Source organism: Phyllopteryx taeniolatus, chromosome 5 (assembly GCF_024500385.1).
Source record: "Phyllopteryx taeniolatus isolate TA_2022b chromosome 5, UOR_Ptae_1.2, whole genome shotgun sequence".
Taxonomy (NCBI): domain Eukaryota; kingdom Metazoa; phylum Chordata; class Actinopteri; order Syngnathiformes; family Syngnathidae; genus Phyllopteryx; species Phyllopteryx taeniolatus.
This window is the reverse complement of record NC_084506.1, coordinates 5414534-5431347: the sequence shown is the minus strand read 5'-3', so window position 1 is coordinate 5431347 and position 16814 is coordinate 5414534. Positions and strand designations below refer to the sequence as shown.

General features: G+C 44.3%; 1 protein-coding gene and 11 non-coding genes across 12 annotated transcripts in view; 1 reads left to right on the top strand and 11 right to left on the bottom strand.

Moving 5' to 3' along the window:
- Positions 1–7340, top strand: part of fbxl13 (F-box and leucine-rich repeat protein 13) — a 36807-nt gene extending 29467 nt beyond the window's left edge. The window contains exons 14-21 of the mRNA XM_061772797.1: positions 1496–1616; positions 3665–3961; positions 4003–4153; positions 4389–4512; positions 4600–4680; positions 4929–5063; positions 5642–5805; positions 5960–7340. Of these exons, the coding sequence (XP_061628781.1) occupies positions 1496–1616; positions 3665–3961; positions 4003–4153; positions 4389–4512; positions 4600–4680; positions 4929–5063; positions 5642–5805; positions 5960–6038 (1152 nt within the window). The 3' untranslated portion in view covers positions 6039–7340. The remainder of the gene's footprint in view (positions 1–1495; positions 1617–3664; positions 3962–4002; positions 4154–4388; positions 4513–4599; positions 4681–4928; positions 5064–5641; positions 5806–5959) is intronic.
- A 508-nt stretch (positions 7341–7848) lies between these two features.
- On the bottom strand, positions 7849–7921 carry trnak-cuu (transfer RNA lysine (anticodon CUU)). The gene has a single exon. It is a non-coding gene; the product is annotated as a tRNA-Lys (tRNA).
- A 348-nt stretch (positions 7922–8269) lies between these two features.
- trnak-cuu (transfer RNA lysine (anticodon CUU)) lies at positions 8270–8342 on the bottom strand. Its single transcript has one exon. It is a non-coding gene; the product is annotated as a tRNA-Lys (tRNA).
- A 554-nt stretch (positions 8343–8896) lies between these two features.
- On the bottom strand, positions 8897–8969 carry trnak-cuu (transfer RNA lysine (anticodon CUU)). The gene has a single exon. It is a non-coding gene; the product is annotated as a tRNA-Lys (tRNA).
- An 868-nt stretch (positions 8970–9837) lies between these two features.
- trnak-cuu (transfer RNA lysine (anticodon CUU)) lies at positions 9838–9910 on the bottom strand. The gene has a single exon. It is a non-coding gene; the product is annotated as a tRNA-Lys (tRNA).
- Positions 9911–10153: 243 nt separating this feature from the next.
- Positions 10154–10226, bottom strand: trnak-cuu (transfer RNA lysine (anticodon CUU)). Its single transcript has one exon. It is a non-coding gene; the product is annotated as a tRNA-Lys (tRNA).
- Positions 10227–10717: 491 nt separating this feature from the next.
- Positions 10718–10790, bottom strand: trnak-cuu (transfer RNA lysine (anticodon CUU)). The gene has a single exon. It is a non-coding gene; the product is annotated as a tRNA-Lys (tRNA).
- Positions 10791–11000: 210 nt separating this feature from the next.
- trnak-cuu (transfer RNA lysine (anticodon CUU)) lies at positions 11001–11073 on the bottom strand. Its single transcript has one exon. It is a non-coding gene; the product is annotated as a tRNA-Lys (tRNA).
- Positions 11074–11199: 126 nt separating this feature from the next.
- Positions 11200–11272, bottom strand: trnak-cuu (transfer RNA lysine (anticodon CUU)). The gene has a single exon. It is a non-coding gene; the product is annotated as a tRNA-Lys (tRNA).
- A 315-nt stretch (positions 11273–11587) lies between these two features.
- Positions 11588–11660, bottom strand: trnak-cuu (transfer RNA lysine (anticodon CUU)). The gene has a single exon. It is a non-coding gene; the product is annotated as a tRNA-Lys (tRNA).
- Positions 11661–11903: 243 nt separating this feature from the next.
- trnak-cuu (transfer RNA lysine (anticodon CUU)) lies at positions 11904–11976 on the bottom strand. Its single transcript has one exon. It is a non-coding gene; the product is annotated as a tRNA-Lys (tRNA).
- A 348-nt stretch (positions 11977–12324) lies between these two features.
- On the bottom strand, positions 12325–12398 carry trnak-cuu (transfer RNA lysine (anticodon CUU)). The gene has a single exon. It is a non-coding gene; the product is annotated as a tRNA-Lys (tRNA).
- Between the last annotated feature and the right edge of the window lie 4416 nt (positions 12399–16814).

Sequence of the window (16814 nt, the reverse complement as noted above, 5' to 3'; positions counted from 1 at the left end):
TCTGACGAGTCCACATTTCAAATTGTTTTTGGAAATTGTGGACGTCATGTCCTCCGGGCCAAAAAGTAAAAGAACCATCCGGACTGTTATGGACGCAAAGTTCAAAAGCCAGCATCTGTGATGGTGTGGGGCTGAGTTAGTGCCAATGGCATGGGTAACCTACACATCTGTGAAGGCACCATTAATGCTGAAAGGTACATACAGGTTTTGGAGAAATGTATGCTGCCATCCAAGCAACGTCTTTTTCATGGACGCCCCTGCTTATTTCAGCAAGACAATGCCAAACCACATTCTGCACGTGTTACAACAGCGTGGCTTTGTAGTAAAAGAGTGCGGGTAATAGACTGGCCTGCCTGCAGTCCAGACCTGTCTCCCATTGAAAATGTGTGGCGCATTAGGAAGCGTAAAGTACGACAACAGAGACCCCGGACTGTTGAACAGCTGAAGCTGTACATCAAGCAAGAATGGGAAAGAATTCCACCTACAAAGCTTCAACAATTAGTGTCCTCAGTTCACAAACGTTTATTGAATGTTGTTAAAAGAAAAGGTGATGTAACACAGTGGTAAACATGACAAACGTGTTGCAGCCATAAAATTCTAAGTTAATGATTATTTGCTAAAAACAATAAAGTTAATCAGTTTGAACATGAAATATCTTCTCTTTGTAGTGTATTCAATTAAATATAGGTTGAACATCATTTGCAAATCATTGTATTCTGTTTTTATTTAAGTTTAACACAACATCCCAACTTCATTGGAATTGGGGTTTTATATTTAAACACAAAAATGATCAACCAAACCATTTAATTTTGTCTTAACAAAAGTCCACTATCTTAATACTAATTTATAATGCAAAATGTCATAGATGGGCTAACAGAAATTAGCATAGATCTTACAGTAAATTTAAACCTTCAAACAACTGCTACTTGAACACATGGAGCAGCAACACATAGAAGCAGAACATACAACAATACTTGCAGGCATATATTCTATCTCCTTGGTGTAAAAGAACGTGAATGGAGGCCTGACTCCAACCCCCTTAAGCACCTTTGGGATGAAAAGGAACTGAAAAGTATGGCATGGCAAGGTGTCCCAATACTTTTGTCTGAAGAAATGTGTGCTATGTCAGGTTGCAAAATTCCCAGAATATTAAAAGTTGGAATCTTTACATGATAATTAATGGGGAATTTATAGGGATTTACAGAAATTGAAAAATAAAATAACAAAACAAAATTGAAGGTTTGGTCTTAATATGAAACTATAACTTTCAAAAGTTCTACTTATAAATACATCTATTGAAATGTCATGCTTTTAAATTGTATTATTTTGCATTGATGTCTGCTCATGACAAAACAAAATGTTTATATTTATCCTTGAATATGATACATTTCCACTAAATTACCATCAATTTGGAATATTTCCAAAATTCCCTAGTTTAACGTCCAATTGAAATTTTCCACCCCTTTGAAACCCTAGTGCTATGTGTCCCATGTAGGCCCTGATGGCTAAATGCCACTGTTTGTCCTCCATCTCTCTACTGGAGGCATGGAAACTCTCCGACACTGGCATCAAAGCCATCGCCGAAGTCGCCAAATTGAAGAGTTTCAGCTTGGAGTGTGAGGTCCTCCGCCAAACTTCTTAAGTTGTACTATGGAAAGCCGTTTGAGCATTTATCTGATTTCCTTAAGAACCAGCATAGGTTCCATGTACTAGTACGTTCAATATTGTTGATATTGCATTTTGAGAATATCAAATAAATGCTCCCTCGAATTTATGGCAAGCTGTTTGGTATGGTAGGATCTAGGAGAGGTGGCTGTGGAGTTTTTGACCAGGTTCTTCAACAGAATCTAGTGGGTGAGAAGATGCCTGAGGAATGGAGGAACAGTGTGGTGGTGCCTATTTTTAAGAACAAGAGTGACGTGCAGAGTTGTCATAACTATAGAGGAATGAAGTTGATGAATGAAGTTAAAGGAAAGAGTAGAGAGGCTAGACTCAGGACAGATGTGAGTGTTTGCTAGCAACAGTATGGTTTCATGCCTAGAAAGAGAACCACAGATGCATTATTTGCCTTGAGGGTGTTGATGGAAAAGTACAGAGAAGGTCAGAAGGAGCTACATTGTGTCTTTGTAGATCTAGAGAAAGCCTATGACAGAGTACCCAGAGAGTAAGTGTGGTACTGCATGCGGAGTGGTAGAGAAGTATGTTAGAATAGTACAGGTCATGTATGAGGGTAGGCTCCAGCACGCCCGCGACCCTAGTGAGGAGAAGCGGCTCAGAAAATGGATGGATGGATGGATGGATGAGGGCAGCAGAACAGTGGTGAGGTGTGCTGTAGGTGCAACAGAGGAATTTAAGATAGAGGTGGGAATGCTTCAGAGATCTGTCCTGAGCCCCTTCCTCTTTGCAGTGGTGATGGATAGGCAGACAGATGAGGTTAGACTGGAATCCCGGTGGACCATGATGTTCGCAGATGACATTATGATCTGCAGTGAAAGCAGGGAACAGGTGGAGGAACAGAAGGGTAGATACATGCACTGGAAAGGAGAGGAATGAAGATTAACCGAAGAAAGAAAGACTATACTGTATGAGATGGGTGGAGGGGGAAGACTGAGGCTGCAGGGAGAAGAGATAGCGAGGGTGGAGGACTTGAAATACTTGGGGTCAACAGTCCAGAGCAAGGATAAGTGTGATAAGGAAGTGAAGAAACGTGTCCAGGCATGTTGGAACGGGTGGAGGAAGGTGTCAGGTGTGTTAAGTGACAGAAGAGTCTCTGGTAGGATGAAGGGCAAAGTTTAGAAGACAGTGGTGAGGCCAGCCATGATGGATGGATTAGAGACGGTGGCACTGACAAGACGAACGGAAAATGAAGATGTTGAGGTTCTCTCTTGGAGTGACCAGGTTGGATAGAAAATGAGCTCATCAGAGGGACAGCCAAGGTTCAATGTTTTGGAGACAAAGTTAGAGAGAGCAGACTTTGATGATTTGGACACATCCAGAGGAGAAATAGTGAGTATATTGGTAGAAAGGTGATGAGGATGGAGCTGCCAGGCAAGAGAGCTAGAGGAAGACCAAAGAGAAGGTTGATGGATGTCATGATGGAAGACATGAGCGCAGTTGGTGTTAAGAGAGGAGGATGCAGTAGATATACTTACATGGAAAAGGATGAAATGCTGTGGTGACCCTAAACGGGACAAGCCCAAAGGAAAAGAAGAAGATATGCAGCTAAAGGTCAATGTACTAGTACGCTCTTTGTCCTCACTAATAAGACAATTTAACAAACTAGCAGAACGACTATGTTGCGCTCGTCGAACGACTTTGTCTTACTATTAACTTTTTTCCCACTACTGTTTGACATTTCTGCACACTCGTAGGACAACTTTGGCGTACTGGTAGCGCAACTACATGTTACTTGCCAGGCAAAATTGTGCACTAGTTGACATCTGTGCGCTACTAGTACTAGGGCAACACTAGATGTTAACTAATAGAATTTAAAAATGTCACTAGTAGTTCTAGTAGCAGGCGGTTGTCAACTAGGACAAAGAGTTTACTAGTCCATGGACTTTAAGCTGTATATCAAGGATATGGACTAAATGCGCAAAGGGGCTTTCCTTACTGTACGCATTTAAAAGCGATCTGAAAGAAAAGCGTGTTGTTGCGTGTCCAGGTAACAACCACGTGAGCCACCTGAGCTGGAAGGCGCTGTGCTGCGGCTCGCGAGGCCTCCGCAGGCTGCACATCGTCCACTGCCACAAGATGGGCGACACCGCCCTCAAGTCGGTGGCCACCCTCCGGAACTTGCACTACCTGGACATCTCGCTTTGTAGCAAGTGCGTGTGTCGCCCCGTGTGTCCTGTACTGTATATTGGGGGTTCTCAAATGTTTTGGGTCCAGGAAGAGGTATGTGCCTCTAAGCCATTTATGGCAAATTATTTTGTGGACCTCCGAGTTCAGGCTCACGGGAGCGCACTTTGAGAAGCCCTTAAGTCTTAAATTATTAGTTAGCCACACAAGTTCACTGCGGTTCTCATTCCAGAGTGACGGATAAGGGGCTCTTCACCCTGGCCGAGAGCCCCTCGGCCAACAAACTGCGAGAGCTCAATGTGAGTTACTGCTGTCAGATCACTGACGCGGCCATCAGCGTCATTGGTCACAGGTACGCTTAGCTCACTCTCACGCATAGGCTCACATTCTCCAAACCTCACATTTGCTCTCACATGCACTCAAACACATATACTCTCAACACAAACACTCTCACAGGAATTCTCTCCCACTCTCACAGTCTCTAACTCACTCTCACAAACTCCTATTCTCCAGCACTTACACGGACTCCCACACTCACTCGTACTCTCACACACGCTCTCGTAAAAGTCATGTCAATCTCTTACCAGGTTTACCAGGCTGTCCCATCTGAACCTGAGCTACTGCGAGCAGCTTACCGACGCCGCTCTGGAGTGTCTGATGGGCAGCTCCATCACCTCTCTGGACATCAGCGGCTGCAACATTCAAGACGATGTACAGTACTTGTTTGCATGCTGCCTACGCCCCCCCCAAAGCGGTGCAGAGTTTGTAGATGTTTGTATTGTGTTCTTCAATTCTCAGGGCCTGGCTGCGCTCGAGGAGGTTCCCTTGAAAAAGTTGATTCTTGGCGAATGCATCAACATCACTGATGTTGGTATGGAGGTACAAACCTTGAGTCTATATATTAACATACATTATTACATACTACCTGGGTATCTGCATACCTACCAACTGCATCTACGTATGTACTGTATCTACCTCCCTTCATACCCCTGTTATATTTTCAAGCAGTACATAAGAAATAAAGTTACCAAGCTCAAATCATTCCAGTAGGTGCAGAGAGTTGTTGTTTGGACGAGTGTGTTCAATAGCCCATCATTTACTACCTTTATTTGTTTTCTCTGGAGTAGAATTTGTGCAAGTATGTGACCGATCTGGAGTACGTGGACGTGTCAGGCTGTTCAGAACTGTCCGACCAGGCCATCAAAGCTTTTTCATTTTACTGCAGAGGTCTATTCACGCTGCGGATGGCAGGCTGTCCAAAGGTATACAGTGTGCACTCTCACCGGCCATACACAATCTAATGACATCCAATTAACGGGCCTACGAAACCATCATCAAACTTGAACAATACGAAGTAGGTGTATGAGCCCTGAAATTCATCCAAAATGGCTGCTTCAGAACAAAATGGCGGAAATGGCTTTTTGTGCATCCTGTCATAATAGACATTTTGGTGTCATTTTGGGGGGCTAATGTTTTCCATCTTTCCAGGGCACGCTACTTGAGCAACTTTTGTGGCACTGTGTCTAATATTAAAAAAATAATAATTAAAACGGGAAAAATGAGTTTGCAAATTTTGGAGTGTTTTCAGGCATGTTGAAGCCCCCAAAAGGTGAATGATCTGTCAAAAGAATAATAATTAAAGCTGAAAGCAGCAGTGAACCAAAATGGCCGACTCCGTTTTCAATTTGGGCATGGGTCTTTGCGACTTCGATGCGTCCTGTGACGATAGACATGTCCGCCCAATTTCGTGTCCATCTGTGAAACCAGCCTTGAGGGCTAAGTTTTCAAACTTTCCAGGTGGTGCAATTTAACGAGTTTTGTTTTTTGTTTTGTTTTTCAGATGACCGACATGGCAATGCAGTGCCTTTCACACGGAGCAGCCCAGTACCTGCGAGAGCTGGACGTAAGCGGATGCACACTCACTGATCGCGCCATCAGATACATCGAGAGGCTCTGCCCGCCGCTCTCGTCGATCACAATGCACGGCTGCAACCGCATCTCAGAGTAAGAACAGGTTGTCGTCTTGCAACACAGATGTTTAGATGTTAACAAGAAATGAAAGAAGTTCTCTAACAAGGAACTGAACGGCAAAATTCACAACAGGTGTACACAACTTTTTTGTAAGTAGTGTATGTTTATGTGTCTTTGTTTGTTTCAGGGAGGCCGCCATGAGGCTGCAGCCATATGTGCAGCACTGGGAGTACAGCAACGAACAAACCAAATTGTGGCTTCGATAAAGCAATCTGCACAGAGGATGTCATCTGGGCATTGACAGTCGCACCAGTTGAAGCTTCAATGGAACTCAGTAACGCGCAGACCTCCGCCAAGGACCAAGTATTCAAAATTTGTCTCTCCGTAGATATCCACCTCCTCCATAGACAAGAATTTTGTCATTTCAGCCGCCTTGAATGGATGAAAGCATTGCCGTCCAATGAAGAATGTTAAAAAAATTTTGGGGCATTGCCATTGTACGAAGGATAAAATGTTGGATGAAGGGATTAGATCAAGTGTGATACCCAAACAAGGTCTTGAAGCCACAACCCTGAGGTTAAAAGTCTCATGCTCTACTAACTGACCGAGCCAGGTTACTGAATGCTTTTTTCATTAAATAGTGATGGAGTAAATGAATTTTCAAGGGATGAAGTAAATCATTACACCCAACATTGGGCTCAAACCCATGACCCTGAGATTAAGAGTCTCATGCTCGACCAAATGTTTTGAAATTTAACTTTTCATTGGATAGTTATGGAGAGAATAAAACAATCAGATCCCGCACAGAATTAATCATTACACCCAAAATGGAGCTTTAACCCACGACCCCGAGATTAAGAGTCATGCTCGACAAACTGTTTTGCAATTTTTCATTCGATATTTATGGAGAGAATAAAACAATCATATCGCTCACAGCATTAAATCATTACACCCAATGTGGGGTTCGGACCCACGACCCTGAGATTAAGAGTCGCATGCTCTACCAACTGTTTGAAACTTAATTTTTCATGGGATAGTTATGGAGAGAATGAAACAATCAGATCCCACACGGGATTAAATAAATTGTTACACCCAACGTGGTGCTTGAACCCACGACCCTGAGATGAAGAGTCTCATGCTCTACCAACAGTTTTGCAACTTTTCGTTCGGTATTTATGGAGAGAATGAAACAATCATATCGCGCAGGGGATGAAATCATGCCCAATGTGGCGTTCGGACCCACGACCCCGAAGTTAAGCGTCTCATGCTCTACGCACGGCATTAAATCAGTACACCAAACGTCAGGTTCGAATCCACGACACTGAGATTAAGAGTCTCATGTTCTTCCAAATAACTTTTCATTGGATAGTTATGGAGAGTGAAACAATCAGATTCTGCACGGAATTAAATAAAGTATTACGCCCAACGTGTGGCTTGAACCCACGACCCTGAGATTAAGAGTTTTATGCTCTACCGACTGAACGAGCTGGGCTACATGCTGCTTTACAATTTAACTTTTCATCCATCCATCCACCCATCCATCCATCCATCCATCCATCCATTTTCTGAGCCGCTTCTCACAAGGGTCGCGAGCATGCTGGAGCCTATCCCAGCTGTCATCGGGCAGGAGGCGGGGTACACCCTGAACTGGTTGCCAGCCAATCACAGGGCACATACATCCCCCATGCCTGCGTAGGTTTTCTCCGGGCACTCCGGTTTCGTCCCACATCCCAAAAACATGCATGGTAGGTTAATTGAAAAACTCTAAATTGCCCGTTGGTGTGACTGTGAGTGCGAATGCCCGATGATAGCTGGGATAGGCTCCAGCACGCCCGCGACCCTTGTGAGGAGAAGCGGCTCAGAAAATGGATGGATGGATGGATAGTTATGGAGAGAATGAAACAATCAGATCCCACACAGGATTAAATGAATCATTACACCCAATTTGGGGCTTGAACCCACGACCCTGAGATTAAGAGTCTCATGCTCTACCAACTGTTTTGAAATGTAACTTTTCATTGGATAGTTATGGAGAGTGAAACAATCGGATTCTGCACGGAATTAAATAAAGTATTACACCGAACGTGGGGTATGAACCCACGACCCTGAGATTAAGAGTCTCATGCTCTACCGACTGAGCTAGCTTGGCTACATGCTACTTTGCAATTTAACTTTTCATTGGGCAGTTATGGAGAATGACCGGGATTAAATCATTACGCCCGACGTCCGGTTCGAACCCACGACCGTGAGATTAGAGTCTCATGCTCTACCAACTGTTTTGAAATTTAACTTTTAATTGGATAGTTATGGAGAGAATGAAACAATCAGATCCCACACGGGATTATATAAATTATTATGTGCAATGTGGTGCTTGAACCCACGACCCTAAAATTAAGAGTCTCATGCTCTACCAACTGTTTTGAAATGTACCTTTTCATTGGACAGTTATGGAGAGAATGAAACAATCAGATCCTGCACAGGATTAAATGAATCATTACACCCAACATGGGGCTTGAACCCACGACCCTGAGATTAAGAGTCTCATGCTCTACCGACTGAGCGAGCTGGGCTACATTCTGCTTTGCAATTTATCTTTTCATTAGTCAGTTATGGAGAGAATGAACCAATCAGATCCCACACGGGATTCAATACGTTATTACGCCCAACGTGGGGTTTGAACCCATGACCCCGAGATTAAGAGTCATGCTCTACCAATTGTTTTGCAATTTAACTTTTAATTGGATAGTTATGGAGAGTGTAACAATCAGATCCCGCACGGAATTAAACCATTACGCCCAACGTGGAGTTCGGACGCACAACACTGAGATTTCGAGTCTCATGCTCTACCAACAGTTTTGCAATTTTTCGTTCGATATTTATGGAAAGAATGAAACAATCATATCGTGCACGGCATTAAATCATTACGCCCAACGTGTGGTTCGAACCCACGACCCTGAGATTAAGAGTCTCATGCTCTACCAACTGTTTTGAAATGTACCTTTTCATTGGACAGTTATGGAGAGAATGAAACAATCAGAACCCACACGGGAAATGTAGCATTTCATTGGACAGTTATGGAGAGAATGAAACAATCAAATCCCACACAGGATTAAATGAATCATTACACCCAACGTGGGGCTTGAACCCACGACCCTGAGATTAAGAGTCTCATGCTCTACCGACTGAGCTAGCTGGGTTACATGCTACTTTAGTTATGGAGAATGAATAGATCCGCACAATGAAATAAATTCGCCCAACGGGGCTCAAACCCACGACCCTGAGATTAAGAGTCTCAAATTCGACCGACTGAACATGCTGCGTTGCAACTTAATTTTTCATTGGTTAGTCATGGAGAATGAATAGATCCACGATGAACTAAATCTACGCCCAACATGGGGTTCAAACCCACGACCCTGGGATTAAGATTCTCATGCTCTACCAACTGTTTTGCCATTTAACTTTTCATTGCATATTTATGGTGAGAGTGTAAAAATCAGATGCCGCACGAAATTAAATAATTACGCCCAACGTGTGGTTCGAACCCACGACCCTGAGATGAAGAGTCTCATGCTCTACCAACTTTTTGGAAATGTAACTTTTCATTGGATAGTTATGAAGAGTGAAACAATCAGATTCCGCACGGAATTAAAGTATTACGCCCAACGTGGGGCTTGAACCCATGACCGTGAGATTAGAGTCTCATGCTCTACCAACTGTTTTGAAATGTAATTTTTCATTGGATAGTTATGGAGAGTGAAACAATCAGATTCCGCATGGAATTAAATAAATTATTATGCCCAACGTGGTGCTTTAACCCACTACCCTAAGATTAAGAGTCTCATGCTCTACCAAGAGTTTCGCAATTTTTCGTTTGATATTTATGGAGAGAATGAAACAATCATATCGCGCATGGCATTAAATCATTACACCCAACGTGGGGCTTGAACCCACGACCCTGAGATTAAGAGTCTCATGCTCTACCGACTGTTTTGAAATGTAACTTTTAATTGGATAGTTATGGCGAGTGAAAAAATCTGATTCCGCACGGAATTAAATTAATCATTACACCCAACGTGGGGCTTGAACCCACGACACTGAGATTAAGAGTCTCATGCTCTACCCACTGAGCTAGCTGGGCTACATGCTGCTTTGCAATTTAACTTTTCATTGGATAGTAATGGAGAATGAATCCACAAATAACGCCCAACGTGGGGCTTGAACCCACGACCCTGAGATTAAAGTCTCATGCTCTACCAACTGTTTTGCAATTTAACTTTTCATTGAGATTAACAGTCATCCTCTACCAACTGTTTTACAACTTCATTTGATAGTTATGGAGAATGAAACATTCAGATCCCGCACAGGACAAAATGAATCATTACGCCCAACATGGGGTTTGAACCCACGACCCTGAGATTAAGAGTCTCATGCTCTACCGACTGAGCTAGCTGGGCTACATTCTGCTTTGCAATTTAGCTTTTCATTGGTCAGTTATGGAGAGAATGAACCAATCAGATCCCACACGGGATTCAATAAGTTATTACGCCCAACGTGGGGTTTGAACCCATGACCCCGAGATTAAGAGTCATGCTCTACCAATTGTTTTGCAATTTAACTTTTAATTGGATAGTTATGGAGAGTGTAACAATCAGATCCCGCACGGAATTAAACCATTACGCCCAACGTGTGGTTCGAACCCACGACCCTGAGATTAAGAGTCATACTCTACCAACTGTTTTACAACTTCATTTGATAGTTATGGAGAGAATGAAACAATCAGATCGTGTACTGGATTCAATTAGTACTCCCAACCCGGGGTTCAAACCCATGACACTGAGATTAAGAGTCTCATCCTCCACCAACAGTTTTGAAATTTAGCATTTCATTGGATAGTTATGGAGAGAATGAAACAATCAGATCCCCCACAGGATTGAATGAATCACTACACCCAACGTGGGGCTTGAACCCACGACCCTGAGATTAAGAGTCTCATGCTCTACCGACTGAGCTAGCTGGGCTACATGCTGATTTGCCACGTAACTTCTCAGTGAATATTAATGGAGAACCAATCCGCACCATTAAATCATTACGCCCAACGTGTGGTTCGAACCCACGACCCTGAGATTAAGAGTCTCATGCTCTACCAACTGTTTTGAAATGTAACTTTTAATTGGATAGTTATGGCGAGTGAAAAAATCTGATTCCGCACGGAATTAAATTAATCATTACACCCAACGTGTGGTTCGAACCCACGACACTGAGATTAAGAGTCTCATGCTCTACCCACTGAGCTAGCTGGGCTACATGCTGTTTTGCAATTTAACTTTTCATTGAGATTAACAGTCATCCTCTACCAACTTACAAATTCATTTGATAGTTATGGAGAATGAAACATTCAGATCCCGCACAGGACATAATGAATCATTACGCCCAACATGGGGTTTGAACCCACGACCCTGAGATTAAGAGTCTCATGCTTTACCGACTGAGCTAGCTGGGCTACATACTGATTTGCCACGTAACTTCTCAGTGAATATTAATGGAGAACCAATCCGCACCATTAAATCATTACACTGAGATTTCGAGTCTCATGCTCTACCAACAGTTTTGCAATTTTTCGTTCGATATTTATGGAAAGAATGAAACAATCATATCATGCACGGCATTAAATCATTACGCCCAACGTGTGGTTTGAACCCACGACCCTGAGATTAAGAGTCTCATGCTCTACCAACTGTTTTGAAATTTAATTTTTAATTGGATAGTTATGGCGAGTGAAAAAATCTGACTCCGCACGGAATTAAATTAATCATTACACCCAACGTGGGGCTTGAACCCACGACACTGAGATTAAGAGTCTCATGCTCTACCCACTGAGCTAGCTGGGCTACATGCTGTGTTGCAATTTAACTTTTCATTGGATAGTAATGGAGAATGAATCCACAAATTACACCCAACATGGGGCTTGAACCCACGACCCTGAGATTAAAGTCTCATGCTCTACCAACTGTTTTGCAATTTAACTTTTCATTGAGATTAACAGTCATCCTCTACCAACTGTTTTACAACTTCATTTGATAGTTATGGAGAATGAAACATTCAGATCCCGCACAGGACAAAATGAATCATTACGCCCAACATGGGGTTTGAACCCACGACCCTGAGATTAAGAGTCTCATGCTCTACCGACTGAGCTAGCTGGGATACATTCTGCTTTGCAATTTAACTTTTCATTGGTCAGTTATGGAGAGAATGAACCAGATCCCACACGGGATTCAATAAGTTATTACGCCCAACGTGGGGTTTGAACCCATGACCCCGAGATTAAGAGTCATTCTCTACCAATTGTTTTGCAATTTAACTTTTAATTGGATAGTTATGGAGAGTGTAACAATCAGATCCCGCACGGAATTAAATAATTACGCCCAACATGGAGTTCGAACCCACGACCCTGAGATTAAGAGTCATACTCTACCAACTGTTTTACAACTTCATTTGATAGTTATGGAGAATGAAACATTCAGATCCCGCACAGGACAAAATGAATCATTACACCCAACATGGGGTTTGAACCCACGACCCTGAGATTAAGAGTCTCATGCTCTACCGACTGAGCTAACTGGGGTACATGCTACTTTAGTTACGGAGAATGAATAGATCCGCACGATTAAATCATTGCGCCCAACGGGGCTCAAACCCATGACCCTGAGATTAAGATTCTCATGCTCGACCAACTGTTTTGCAACTTAACTTTTCATTGGATAGTAATGGAGAACGAATCCGCACCATTGTGCAAAAAGATGCAGAGTCCTCACACTAAGAGCAGTTCGAATGACTAATATTGCAATAGTCCGGTGCAATGACCATTGTGCAAGGGGCGCTGAGACTTCAAGGAGTGTATGCAGTTTAAAATGACGAGTAGTCCGATAATATGGGACTGTTGGTTGTGCAAATGTTACAGATACTCCTCAATCAGTGTGCAAATGGAGCAGATGCACTCTGGCATGAGTGGCCAGTATATGCAAATAGTGCAGCATGGTGAGAAATGTGACAACGAACTCAAGTCAAAAAATTACCAGCATGTTGTAATGGAATTGTAGGTTAGGTGTTTAAGAAGTTGATCGCAAGAGGGAAGAAACTGTTGGAATGTCTACTAGTTCTAGTTTGCATTGATCGGTAGCGCCAACCTGAGGGAATGAGCTGGAAGAGCTGGTGACCGGGGTGCGGAGGGTCCGAGAGGATTTTGCACACCCTTGCCTTAGTTCTGGCACCGTGCAAGTCCTCAATGGTGGATAGGGGTGGGTACCGACAATCCTTTCAGCAGTTTTGATTGTCCGTTGCAGTCTGAGTTTGTCCTTTTTTGTCGCAGCACCAAACCAGACTGTGGTGGAAGAATACAGGACTGATTCGATGACCGCTGTGTAGAACTGTCTCAGCAGCTCCGGTGACAGGCCGTGCTTTCTCAGAAGCCGCAAGAAGTACATCCTCTGCTGGGCCTTTTTGAGGACGGAGTTGATGTTGGTCGCCCACTTCAGGTCCTGAGAGACTGTAATTCCCAGGAACGTGAAGGTCTCGACGGTTGACAACGACAAGGCAGCTGGACAACGTGAGGGGCAGCTTTGGCGAAGGATGCCTCCTGAAGTCCACGATCATCTCTACAGTCTTGAGCGTGTTCAGCTCCAGGTTGTGTCGGCCGCACCACAGCTCCAGCCGCTCCGCTTCCTGTCGATATGCAGACTCGTCACCGTCCTTGATGAGGCCGATGACAGTGGTGTCATCTGCAAACTTCAGGAGTTTGACAGTCGGGTGCGCTGAGGTGCAGTCGTTTGTGTAGAGAGAGAAGAGCAGCGGAGAAGAGGACACAACCTTGGGGCGCCCTAGTGCTGATGCTGCGTGTGGATGAGGTGGCCTCCCCCAGCCTGACCTGCTGTGTCCTGCCCGTCAGAAAGCTGTAAATCCACTGGCAGATGGCAGGTGAGACGCTGAGCTGGAGAAGCTTGGATGAAAGGAGTTCAGGGGTGATGGTGTTGAACGCTGAGCTGAAGTCCACGAACAGGATCCTCGCGTAGGTCCCTGCACTGTCGAGGTGTTCTAGGATGAAGTGCAGTCCCATGTTGACTGCATCATCCGCAGACCTGTTCGTTTGGTAGGCAAACTGCAGGGGGTCCAGCAGGGGACCTGTGACAATCTTGAGGTGGTCCAGCACGAGACGTTCAAAGGACGTCATGACCACAGATGTCAAGGCAACAGGCCTGTAGTCATTTAGACCTGAGATTGCAGGTTTCTTAGGGACTGGAATGATGGTGGAGCGTTTGAAACCGGATGGAACTTTGCAGTTCCAGAATCTATTGAAGATCTGAGTGAAGACTGGAGCGAGCTGGTCCGCGCAGACTTTGAGGCAGGATGGGGACACATGGTCTGGGCCTGCCGCTTTGTTAATCTTTTGTTGTTTCAAGATGCGTCTCACATCCTGTTCATGGACGGTTAACGCAGAAGTCAGAGGTGTGATTGTGGTCAGGGGTGCGGCCGGGTGGGGGTGGGGTGTGAAACTGTCCTTTTCAAATCTGCAGTAGAAGGTATTCAAGTCGTTGGCTAGCGTGCTATTGTTCTCAGCTTGGGGGGATCGTCGCTTGTAATTAGTCAGCGATTGGAATGCATGCCAGACTGATTTAGAGTCGTTTGCGCTAAACTGTTTTTCCAATTTGCTGCATAGTTCCTCTTTGCAATGTTAATTTCTTTAGTCAGCTGGTTTCTAGCCCTGTCCCAGCTCTGATATGCATCCTCCTTAGCTTGGCGAAGCTGCTTAAGTTTAGCAGTGAACCACGGCTTGTTGTTGTTGAATGTGCGAAATGATTTTGTTGGTAAACACACATCTTCACAGAAACTGATAAAGGATGTAACAGTGTCTGTATATTCATCCAGGCTGCCAGCGGAATTTTCAAAGACACTCGAGTCTGTGCAGTCTAAGCAGCTCTGAAGTTCCATCTTTGCTTCATTGGTCCACTTTTTCACTGTAGGCTTCGCGCATTTAAGTTCTTGCCTGTACGTCGGTATTAACTGAATTAAGCAGTGATCAGATGAGCCCAGGGCTGCACGAGGTATAGCACGGTATGCGTTTTTTACCCTAGTGTAGCAGTGGTCTAAAATATTATTGTCCCTGGTAGGACAGTCGATGTGCTGCTTGTATTTAGGGAGTTTGTGGTTGAGTTTGGACCCACGACCCTGAGATTAAGAGTCTCATGCTCGAGCAACTGTCTTGAAATGTAACTTTTCATTGGATAGTTATGGAGAGTGAAACAATCAGATTCTGGAATTAAATTAAGCATTACGCCCAACGTGGGGCTTGAAACCATGAACCTGAGATTAAGAGTTTTATGCTCTACTGACTGAGCTAGCTTGGCTACATGCTCCTTTAGTTATGGAGAATGAATAGATCCGCACGATTAAATCATTTCTCCCAACATGGGGCTCAACCCACGACCGTGAGATTAAGATTCTCATGCTCTACCAACGTCAGCCTCACAGTTCTGAGGACCCAGGTTCAATTCCCGGCCCTGCCTGAGTGGAGTTTGCATGTTCTCCCCGTGCCTGTGTGAGTTTTCTCCGGGCACTCCGGTTTCCTCCCACATCCCCAAAACATGCATTAATTGGAGACTCTAAATTGCCCGTAGGCAAGACTGTGAGTGCGAATGGTTGTTTGTTTCTATGTGCCCTGCGATTTGCTGGCAACCAGTTCAGGGTGTACCCTGCCTCCTGCCCGGTGACAGCTGGGATAGGCTCCAGCACGCCCGCGACCCGAGTGAGGAGAAGCGGCTCAGAAAATGGATGGATGGATGGATTAATGCTCTACCAACTGTTTTGAAATGTAACTTTTCATTGCATAGTTATGGAGAGTGTAACAATCAGATCCCGCACGAAATTAAATAATTACGCCCAACGTGTGGTTCAAACCCACGACCCTGAGATTAAGAGTCTCATGCTCTACCAACTGTTTTGAAATGTAACTTTTCATTGGATAGTTATGGAGAGTGAAACAATCAGATTCCGCACAGAATTAAATTAAGTATTACGCCCAACGTGGAATTCGAAACCACGACCATGAGATTAAGAGTCATACTCTACCAACTGTTTTGCAACTTCGTTCGATAGTTATTGAGAGAATGAAACAATCAGATTGTGTACTGGATTCAATAAGTATTCCCAACGCGGGGTTCGAACCCACGACTTTGAGATTAAGAGTCTCAAGCTCTACCAACTGTTTTGAAATTTAGCATTTCATTGGATACTTATGGAGAGAGTGTAACAATCAGATCGTGCACGACATTAAATCATTACGCCCAACGTGGCGTTCGGACCCACGACCCTAAGAAATTTTTCATTCGATATTTATGGAGAGAATCAAACAATCATATCGCGCACGGCATTAAATCAGTACACCAAACGTCAGGTTCGAATCCACGACACTGAGATTAAGAGTCTCATGTTCTTCCAAATAACTTTTCATTGGATAGTTATGGAGAGTGAAACAATCAGATTCTGCACGGAATTAAATAAAGTATTACGCCCAACGTGTGGCTTGAACCCACGACCCTGAGATTAAGAGTTTTATGCTCTACCGACTGAACGAGCTGGGCTACATGCTGCTTTACAATTTAACTTTTCATCCATTCATCCATTCATCCATCCATCCATCCATCCATCCATCCATCCATCCATCCATCCATCCATCCATCCATCCATCCATCCATCCATTTTCTGAGCCGCTTCTCACAAGGGTCGCGAGCATGCTGGAGCCTATCCCAGCTGTCATCGGGCAGGAGGCGGGGTACACCCTGAACTGGTTGCCAGCCAATCACAGGGCACATACATCCCCCATGCCTGCGTAGGTTTTCTCCGGGCACTCCGGTTTCGTCCCACATCCCAAAAACATGCATGGTAGGTTAATTGAAAAACTCTAAATTGCCCGTTGGTGTGACTGTGAGTGCGAATGCCCGATGATAGCTGGGATAGGCTCCAGCACGCCCGCGACCCTTGTGAGGAGA